At 43.3% G+C, this 11651-nt stretch overlaps 1 protein-coding gene across 1 annotated transcript in view; it reads right to left on the bottom strand.

Annotated features, from left to right (window-relative positions):
* The window catches only part of GLG1 (golgi glycoprotein 1), a 28754-nt gene extending 24920 nt beyond the window's left edge, over positions 1–3834 (bottom strand). Inside the window, exon 1 of the mRNA XM_072421269.1 lies at positions 3545–3834. Coding sequence (XP_072277370.1) covers positions 3545–3799 — 255 coding nt within the window. The 5' untranslated portion in view covers positions 3800–3834. The remainder of the gene's footprint in view (positions 1–3544) is intronic.
* Between the last annotated feature and the right edge of the window lie 7817 nt (positions 3835–11651).

Genomic DNA, 11651 nt, shown 5'->3' with positions numbered 1-11651 from the left:
CCCATCAGTGCCCTCCCCCACTCACCTGGGCAAATCCCATCAGTGCCCTCCCCCACTCACCTGGGCAACCCCATCAATAGCCCCTCCCTGCCAATCTCTAGAACAATCCTAGCAGAGCCAGATACAGTCCCAGGAGAAGTCCGAATATCCCCCAAATACAAGGCCAGGAGAACCACACATACAATCCCCACACCTGCAGACAGGGGGAGCCGCTCTGCCCTCAGGAGTTGTCAGCTAAGATAACCAAAAGGGAAGACTGCATATGGAATAAACATGTGATAGCACAGAGGGCCCCGGGGCCACGCAGAGCCAGACACGTCTATATAAACCTCTCACATTGCTGATATGGAATGCAGAGATCAATATTCTCCTCGTTACATTCCACTAACAGGAAATGATGTCATTTTATGGTGACAACTATCCTGGGGCTCCATAGCAGTGACAGCCAATCATCTGCTGGGAGCCCCCCATGGCTCTCCATATCCCCGGAGGTTCCCTTTAATACGATGCATTATATGCACAATGCAGGAGGCCAGCAGCCATGATGGAGATATTTCTGTGACCGGATCATGGTAACCTCAAACATTTCTCACACAATAAATCCTTTCACTAATAAAGTTACACATTAACAAGAGAACAATCCCAGCTGTGCGACGCCGACTTCCTCCTCCACACAAGTGTCACACAAGTGTATCAGAGCAGCTGATTGGCTCTTTGTGACTCTTGGCCCTCAGGTGATCGGAGCCTGGGAATATCCTGAGGGGAATATACCCCCCCCCCCCCCCGGGTCACAGATCAGGGTGTAGAACCCAGATAATAATGTGAGAAATATAGAATGAGCGCATGTTACAGCGCATGCAATGCATTGAGCTTCATCTGAACGGGCTGCCTATTGCACCAACGCTGCAACACCGGACCCTTCATAGGGGGACAATTCTCGTGGCCCCGTGTGATTTGTACCCTCAGGTGCCTGTTCTTAGCTGTGGCCCCCAGTGTGATCTCCAGCTGCTGTAGTGCATCGGCCCCATGGTTGGATGTGTTGTACATTAAGAGATCTGCAGACCTCGGGGGCAATAAGGGGTTATTGGAGTTCCTGTTGGTGGAAACAGTGCGGCCATCACCCAGAGATCTGCCCCTTACTGGGTATTTCCCTCTTTTCATACCATTCCTTGTAAAGCCCGGAGATGGCTGTGGGTGCAAATCCCAGCAGAAATCCTCAGACCGCTCACCTGCTTGCTGTGTCTCGGCACGACCTGGCAATGTCTACGTAACAAAATGCAGTCAGATTTTTAGATGGGTGGGAAGGAAGGTGGCCCCGGTATTGGGACCCAACTCTTCAGTAACAACCAAAAACAGACGGGTGATTACTGCCAGGTGCTGGGTGGTGCGCCCAGCTACAAGGGGCCGGGGAGAACACTGAAATACATTGCTGCTGCGTGATTGGCTGATATTCGGACAGGTGTACCTAATACAGTACCCGGTAACATACAGACATATTATGGGATATTGGAGATTTCAGGGGCTGCATTATGCGGGGTACAGTCTGCAGATATCACTACAACCCCTATTATTATATATAGAGTACAGAGGGGGATGTAGTATGCGACATATATGATGAATTATCAGTTGGTATATCATAGTAGTAAAATGTATATAATATGGAATATAGACCTCTCCTGTCATGGGGGTATAATTCACCCGGGGTCACCAGAATCGTCCTCATTACATGCGAGTTCTGCATGGCACCCCAATACACCTGGATGAGCAGACGTTGTATTATATATCATGATATGAGTGCAGTGTGTATGATATATAATGTAGTATAGATATATGCCGTATATATGGAGCCGTATATAAGTATATGAAGAGATAGAGGAATATAATGATATATATATATGATATATCTGTATATAGATGAAGGGTTCCCTCACCCCAATACACCTGGGGGGTTATACTGTGATATTATAAAGGATTGTGTACAGACATTATGGAGGATACCGGGTATAATAATGCTGTATAGGGGTGTGCTAGGTGTATGTTATGTACATATATGATGATATACAGGTAAAGTATCATAGGTTACACATACTACGCTCTATATATCTATAGGATTTTGAGGATCCAACTCAAAGTGGAACTTTATAGGCCAATTACATCCAATTGTCACATATATACCAAAAACATGGATTTTACTTAAATAACATTAAACACAGAACATGTAAAACTCATTAAAATGTGCAACTAACACAATCACATATTTCTGTCTGGTGTATGTTTATATTATGGAATACATAGAGAATATATTGTATATTTCTATATATCACAGCATACAGTATGAGATACAAGACAATATACAGGGACAGTATATAGGGGACCATATTGGTATAGGATATATTACACAGCATTGTATAATATAGATGTACAGAATACACAGCGCTATGTATAATATATAGGGGAAGTATTGGGTATATAATGACATCTCTGATTTATTAAAGTTCTCCAAGGCTGGAGAGAATACACTTTCATCAGTGAAGCTGGGTGATCCTGCAAACCTGGAATGGATCTGGCCCAGGATTGAAAACACTTGCTAACAAAGAGAATGATTTTAGGAAATCCATTCCAGGTTTGCAGGATCACCCAGCTTCACTGATGAAAGTGTATTCTCCCCAGCCTTGGAGAACTTTAATAAATCAGAGCCGGTATATCTGTGTGTGGTATATTCTGTATATGATAGATATGACCGTATATAGGGACATTGTATGATATATGATGATATATAGGAAGTTTTCTGTATATAATGACATTATATAGTGCGCAGTATATATCATTGTATAATAGTGATGTGTATATATATATATATATATAAGCAATATTCTGTATATAATGTTAGCTATCACAGTATATATTGTGTATATATATATAAATGTATACTGTATATGACATTATATTGTGGTATATAAGGGAAGTATGCGAATATAAATATATATACACACACACACACAACCATACACATATAGTGCACAATACACATTGTATAATATAAATGTATTCTGTATATAATTCTCCATATGACTATATACCGTATATAATGATATATATGTGACTATACACCATATATAATGATGTATATGTGAATATATACCGCATATAATGATAAATATGTGACTATATACTGTATATGGTGATAAATATGTGACTATATACTGTATATGGTGATAAATATGTGACTATATACTGTATATGATTGATAAATATGTGACTATATACTGTATATGATGATAAATATGTGACTATATACTGTATATGATGATAAATATGTGACTATATACTGTATATGATGATAAATATGTGACTATATACCATATATAATGCTATATACCGTATATAATGATGTATATGTGACTATATACCGTATATAATTACATATATGTGACTATATACCGTATATGATGATATATATGGCAATATACCGTATATGATGATATAGAGGAGCAGTTTTCGGTATAGATTTCCCTAGATGACCACATACACCCCCTGCCCTCACCTCTCTCACGTCCTGCAGACACTCCAGCACGGCCAGGTTGTTGGTCCAGGCGCTCTTCGGGCACAGGCGGCTGATGTCCTCCCGGCAGGCCTCCTCCTCAATCAGGCGAATGCCGGGCAGTCTACGGGCCGGAGAGGCAGGAGCGGCAGCAGCGGCTGCATTAGCATCGTCAGGCCGGGCCCCGGTATCCCCCATCACACCCGCCAAACCCATCAGCAGGCAGCAGAGAAGCCGGACACGTCCGCAGGCCGCCATCTTGGAGAGAGACAGTCACGGAGCTCAGGCGCGGCACCGGGTAAGACTGGAGCGTGCGCGTCACCACGTTCACCTATTACGTCAAGACGCCAGACGGGCGCTGCCCTTGTCCAACATGGCGGACGTGGCGTCACGTAATCATTTCATATGCTGAAATGTCCACGAAGAAGGCTTTTCTGATAAAATACATCGAAAATAAAAGTTTTTTCGTTTTGTACGAAGCAGGATTACAACCTTTTTAAATATATATATAAATCCCTCTCAATATTAATTCAAACATTCCCAAGCTGTAAAGTTGTCCATGTGTTTGTGTAATAAAGTTTTACCAGAGACATCCAAAATCCTTCCTTATATCTGCAGCAATGTATATTTAATAAATGTTTGGAGGCCGATATAAAATAAACGACTCTGCACCGTCTGTGTGCTGGGACTGCATTATGGCGGGGCCCCATTATGGAGGGCAGACAAGGCCCATTCATCCAAGATGGGGACCCTGAGCTCAGCCATTACCCCATTATTTATACTTATCAGGGACAAATAAGAAGGTCATTATTGAGGTTCACATACACTGATTCTTCATGAACGAAGACGGGGAAGAAAATTCTGCCAAACACATTGGAGACATCCCACCAGCTTCTTAATATGCCCCCAATTCCTCTATTACCCTCTCACTAACCCGGAATACAAACATCTCCTCTATCATTCCTCATAACTCACCCCAAGTCCTTCTGACCCCCTCATTACCCAGAAAACTAATTCCTTTATTACCCTCTGACCTCTTCTTTACCCCTCCCCCCAGGCTAGACACCATTGATAACCCAACAAACTCTCTAATAAACTATCACTATTACCCCACAAACCTCAGAAGTGCCCCATTAGCCTTCCCATTGACCGCCCGCTCATCCAATACTCCAAACTCTGCCACATCCCCGGTCATCCCATCACCCCACCCCCTATCACCCCCTATAACCAATGCAGTCATTTTTTCCTCATTTTAACACATTTTAAAATGCACATTTTTATTTCGAATATATTAAAACCCGGTCAGCAGCCTCCCAAATCTCTTCACACAAATCAAACAAATCCACAATAATGGAAGCCATACAGTAATGGGATTGGTCCTGGCCATGGAGTCAGGTTATTAATGCTATCTTCATCTCTCCAGTCTATGAAGGAGACATTGTTGGTGGAGTCTCAGCAGGATGAGGAGGCCCAGAGAAAAGATGGAGAACCAGAACCTCCATGGAGACCCGGAATAGGATTTTGGGGGGGACGCTGCAGGAGGGAGATGGCTGGCTGTATAGGATTTTATTGGCTGCTCTGATACATTGACATGGATTTCAGTACATTCTGACACGTGTGGATTTCTTCTGAGTAAAGGTTCATGTGGAATAAAAATATGGCCGGGGTTTTTTAGGCAGCAAAGTCGATGATATTGATAGTAAAGTTTAATAAAGTGAATTACGTAAATCATTCACAAAACCTACATGTAACATAAATGAAATAGCTCTGTCATTCCCATTAAAGGTTTCATGGGAAATAAGACCATATGTCAATGCAGAGGAATTCCTAACCAATAATTTATGAAAGGTGTGTAGGTAGAACGTCCAGTACCTGACGCGTTTCGCTTACAGGCTTCTTCAGGGGACTTGTGGAGAGCCTTACATTCCGTACATTCCCATACTAGCAATCCTACAAAGTGTTCACACAGATTGCTTATGGCAGGTATGCATCATACATTACAAAAAGAAAACGTTCATATTGCCTGATTATAAGAGCTGCCACCAGTTGTATAGGGGTAAAATTCAAATATTTGTTAGAGACATGTAAGAAGTAGATATAGAGAATACATATATATAAATCAAATGAATTGTTTATGGAGTATCCAAAAACATGCAGTTAGGTTACTTGGCTTCCCCCAAACTGACCTTGGACTGTATAATGACAAATGACAATAGAGGGGACAGTCTATGGCTATGGACTTTGTACAGCACTGCACAATATGCCAGCGCTATATAAAGACTGTATAGTAATAATATTAATATCTTGTAAAGAATATAAAGTACTCATTGGTTGTATGTATGTATTCTCTATACTGTATACACTTTCATCACTGAAGCTGTGTGATCCAGCAAACCTGGAATGGATTTCTATTCTATTTACTAGCAAATGTTTTAAATCCTGGACCAGATCTTTCCAGGTTTGCAGGATCACCCAGATTTACTAATGAAAGTTGTATACTCTACAGTCTTGAAAAGTTTTAAGAAATCAGGCCTTATGTTATATGGCAACGATCAAGCTATTTCATTTATGTTACATGTAGGATTTGTGAATGACTTATTCCCCTTATTAACCTTCACTATTAATATCTTCTATATTGCCGCCTAATAACCCTCCCCCCCCCCCCGCCTCTTCTTTGTTTTCCTGTATCTGTATACACATCGGGGTCAGCGCCCATCTATGAGATTATGGGGAAGGATAAGATATCTTCTATTCTAAATTCCCTATCATGTAGAATTATACACCATTTATAACGCCGGTGATTTCTTCTCTGGAATCACTACGAGATATAAGAAACTGTTCTGGGATCTCCAGAATCTTCCATAATGTGAAATATTGGTTTGTATGTGTGGTACCTTCATGTGGTTTGCATGCAGCTGAATGCTGAGGGGCGTAATGGACTTTGGAGGCAGAAATATGTTCCGGAATATTCTGCTGATTGACTCGTCTTCCCCACAAAGTGGTCTCACATCCAGTATTTTCACATGTTAGGGGTGGTAAGGTGGCTCAGTGGTTAGCACTCCGGCCTTTGCAGCGCTGGGTCCCAGGTTGGAATCTCAGCCAGGACTCTATCTGCATGGAGTTTGCAGGTTCTCCCCGTGTCTGTGTGGGTTTCCTCCGGGTACTCCGGGTTCCTCCCACATCCCAAAAACATGCCGTTAGGTTAATTGGCTTTGTCCTTAGACTGTGATAATGACATAACTATGATAGGGATATTAGATTGTCAGATCCTTTAAAGGAACAGCTAGTCACATGACTATGGACCTTGTACAATGCTGCATAATATGTTGGTGCTATATAAATACTGTGTTATAATATTCCATAAATATTGAATTATAACCCCCATAACATCTCCAAACACACCAGTGTGCTACAGGATGGGGGTCATCCCCTGTGTGTGAGCCAAGGACGGCTTCCATCCCATTGGCTGCTCCCCATGGACTTCTGGGCCTATAGTTGTCACTTTTGCTGACCAGCCAGACCTGTTACAGGTGGTGGAAGAATCACAGCTCAAACAGAGAATAGACCTTTGAGATATGATAAAATGTTTGTAAATGTGGAACATGTGAAATGTCATACATGACACATTATGCCTAACCCGGATTACCATCCCATACTCAGTACAGGTGAATGCTGTCTGTCCTCCATATTGGGGGTCTTCCCCGTATAACAGGAGACTGCACACAGATGTGACAAGAGACTTCTCAGGGTCTCTTTTGTGGCCCCTGTACAGAATCTCATAACATTAAGGTCACTCAGGATTCTCCTGTCCCCAATATATAGCCCAATGGCTGGGTGATGACATATGACTATGGAAGGGACATTAGATTGTCAGCTCCTGTGAGGGATTGCTGGTCACATGACAATGGACTTTGTACAACGCTGCATAACATGTCAGTGTTATATAAGTGCTGTGTAGTAATAATAATGGCCTGCTGTATTGGGGAGAAAAGATTGCCAATCTGACTGTGCATGTGTGAGATCGGCTTTCTTCCCCCCCCCCCCCCCAATGTAGGATAAAGCCAGGGGCCCCCTGTGATGTGGGATTTGGGTACCCCAGGAGGCTTTGCGTTCTCATTCAGTCTTTATCATTGTGTTAAAGTAAAAAAAAAATGTTTACTTTACATAAATTGGTTATCTACCATTATCTATCATTTTGTGTTAAGGAAAAATGCTGGTGATAGGTCCACTTTAACTGTCAAATTAGGCTGTGATGTCATAGTGGGAGTGGCTGTGTTTTGGCAAACCCTGATTGGCAGAGCCTAGACAGGGCCTTTGTCAGGCCAGGAGCATTTGCTGTGAATGCAGCCAATCAGCTGCAGGCTGTGAATGGTTTGGTAATCAGTGTAATGATGGCTGCAGCAAGGTGGGAATTTTGCTGCAGTTTGCTGCTACAACGTAAACAGGGGTAGGCAGGAGAAAAGTAAAAAATAAAAGTTGGCTATATAAGATTTTTTTTGAGGCAGTCATCATAATTGCCCCTGTAGGGACCCCAAAAAGTGGGGGTGCTGCACCAGTTCAAGAATTAACGAAAATCTGGAAGTTTCTGGATTTATAATCCGATGACAATGGTTAAAGAATACTAGCTCAGTGATTGGTCACCCTGTTACCTGGACGGCTTCCTGATTTAGAGAGGGATGTTTATCCCGCATCCAATAACTGTTGCCCAATGAAGAGAGTCTGGGAAGGAGGATAACTGTCCAGAGATTCCTAAGTAATGGTGGGATGGTGGGTATGTCTGCCATAAAGGAATAACTGAGATCCTGCCATGGTGGGCCTGGGTTTCTATCAGCCTAAGGGAATCAGAAGGGCCCACAATTGTAACAGGGGCCCAGAGGTCCATTGAGATTCCCACTGGGGAAAGAGATACCAACTAAATGACCTTTTGAAGGGACCAGGATGTGCAGGTTCTCTGAGATACAGGACTGTTAGACCCAATCACCAACCTCATTCCTCATCCAACCCCTAACCCCAATCTCCAACCTCATCCATCATCCAACCCCAATCTCCAACTTCATCCATCTTTTAACCCCTTACCACAGTCTCCAACCTCATCCAACCCCAAACTCCAATCTCCAAACTCATCCATCATCCAACCCCACATCCCAATCTCCAACCTCAACCATCATCCAACCCCAATATCCAATTTCATCCATCAATTACCCCTAACCACAGTCTCCAACCTCATCCAATCCCTAACCCCAATCTCCAACCTCAACTATCATCCAACCTCTAAAACCAATCTCCAAACTCATCCATCATCCAACCCCAAATCCCAATCTCCAACCTCATCCATCATCCAACCCCTAACCCCAATCTCCAACCTCATCCATCATTCAAACCCAACCTCATCCATCAACCAACCCCAAATCTCAATCTCCAACCTCATCCATCATCCAACCCCATCCATCATACAACCCCTAACCCCATTCTCCAACCTCATCCAACCCCAAACTCATCCATCATTTAACCCCTAACCACAGTCTCCAACCTCATCCAACCCGTAACCCCAATCTCCAACATCATCCAACCTCTAATACCAATCTCCAGCCTCATCCATAATCCGTCCCCAAACCCCAACCTCATCCATCACCAAACCCCAAATCCCAATCTCCAACCTCATCCATCATCTAACCCCAAACTTATCCATTATCCAACCCCTAACTCCAATCTCCAACTTTATCCATCATCCAACCCCAAACCCCCATTTCCAACCTCATCCATCATCTAACCCCAAATCCCAATCTCCAACCTCATCCATCATCCAACCCCAATCTCCAATTTCATCCATCAATTACCCCTAACCACAGTCTCCAACCTCATCCAATCCCTAACCCCAATCTCCAACCTCATCCATCATCCAACCCCTAACCCCAATCTCCAACCTCAACCATCATTCAAACCCAATCTCATCCATCATCCAACCCCAAATCTCAATCTCCAACCTCATCCATCATCCAACCCCTACCCAATCTCCAACCTCATCCATCATCCAACCCCAAATCCCAATCTCCAACCTCATCCATCACCCAACCCCTAACCCCATTCTCCAACCTCATCCATCATCCAAACCCAACCTCATCCATCATCCAACCCCAAATCTCAATCTCCAACCTCATCCATCATACAACCCCTAACCCCAATCTCCAACCTCATCCATCATCCAACCACAATCTCCAACCTCATCCATCATCCAACCGCAATCTCCAACCTCATCCATCATCCAACCCCTAACCTCAATCTCCAACCTCATCCATCATCCAAACCCAAACCCCAATCCCCAACCTCATCCATCATCTAACCCCAATCTCCAACGTTATCCATCATCCAACCCCAAACCCCAACCCATTCTATTGAGATTTCCACTGGTGAAAGAGATACCAACTAGAAGACCTTTTGAAAGAACCAGGATGTGTGAGTTCTCTGAGATACAGGACTGTTAGACCCAATCACCAACCTCATCCAACCCCTAACCTCAATCTCAAACCTCATCCAACCCCTAACCCCAGTCTCCAACCTCATCCATCATTTAACCCCTAACCACAGTCTCCAACCACATCCAACCCCTAACCCCAATCTTTCAACTCATCCATCATCCACCCCCCAACCCCAATCTCCAACCTCATCCATCATCAAACCCCTAACCCAAGGAGAAGTCAGGAGAAGGACCCCGCCGGGGGGACGCACCGGCCAGAGCCGCGGACCACATTCTCCGTGCAAATCCCTGTCTGAGGGAAGTGGGTGGGTATGGTAATATGACATCACTGTGGGGGATCCCTTTGTTGGTTCATCCCCTTTGACTGACAACCGGCTCCCCGCGCATGTGTGGTCAGGAGTCGGTAATTTTAGTAGTCTGCGGGACCAAAAAAGTTGGCAACCGCTGTCCTAGAGAGTTTGATAAAGAACCACATAGAGGAGTTTCTGCTAGAAAATATTATTATAAGTGATAGTCAGCATGGCTTCAAGAAAGACAGAAGTTGTCAAACAAATTTACTCTTTTTATGAGGAAGTAAGTAAACAGGTAGACAGTGGAGTGGCAGTTGATATAGTGTACTTGGACTTTGCTAAAGCATTTGACACTGTACCCCACAGATGGGTAATATGCAAGTTAGGGTCAATAGGTTTAGAATAGTCAATGTGTAAATGGATAGAGAACTGGCTTAAAGATCGCATCCAGAGAGTTGTAATGAATGATTTATACTCTGAATGGTCTAAGTTAGGGGGGTCAAACCCAAATACACAGAGGACCAAAATTAAAAAGTTAGACAAAGTCGCGGGCCAACCTTGAAATTTATTGAAAACTGAGGACATGTTTCCTTCTCATTAGACATAAAACCTTTTCATATGGAAACAAAGAGGTTTTGCTTCACATTCAACCTGGAACAAGCTTATAATAGAGAAAGAGGCATACATTTTATTTTATTTTATTTAGGAAACATTTTGATGCCTCTTTCTCTATTTGTAATCTTCTGAGTTAAATGTCAGTGGTAAGCTTTTTGCACAGACTAACAATAATAATAATAATAATATTCTTCTATGAAAATCCAACCATTCCAGTCCATGCCTTGGAGTAACAAGGAAAAGCTTAAGGGGGAGTGCTGGAAATGCCAGACGGGGCCAATGCGGGGGGTAAATCTTATGAGTGGCCCGCCGCTGAAACTCCCTCTTTATTGAAATAGTGCCGCTACTAAAATTCCCGGCATTATTTGCATCTATAAAACAGTCCAATGCGGGGCCACACATAGCCAGAGAGCCCGCTGGTTTATAGATGCGTGTGATGCCGGGAATTGTAGTAGCGGCGCTATTTCAATGCAGCAGCGGGCAAGCTACAGTTCAGATTTAAGATTCCTTTGGGGGGCAAAAAAAAAAGGCCTTGGGGGCCAGATTTGGCCCCTGGGCCAGAGTTTGACACCCCTGGTGTAAGGGTATTAGTGTGTACCCCAGGGTTCAGTGTTGGGACCTTTACTGTGTAACATCTTTATAAATGATATAGAGTTTGGGATTTCTGTGATTGCAGATGACACCAAACTATGTCATGGAATTAAGTCCATACAGGATGTCTATAATCTAC

This window comes from Pyxicephalus adspersus, chromosome 9 (genome assembly GCF_032062135.1).
Source record: "Pyxicephalus adspersus chromosome 9, UCB_Pads_2.0, whole genome shotgun sequence".
In the NCBI taxonomy this organism is placed as follows: domain Eukaryota; kingdom Metazoa; phylum Chordata; class Amphibia; order Anura; family Pyxicephalidae; genus Pyxicephalus; species Pyxicephalus adspersus.
This window is presented reverse-complemented; position numbering and strand designations above follow the sequence as displayed.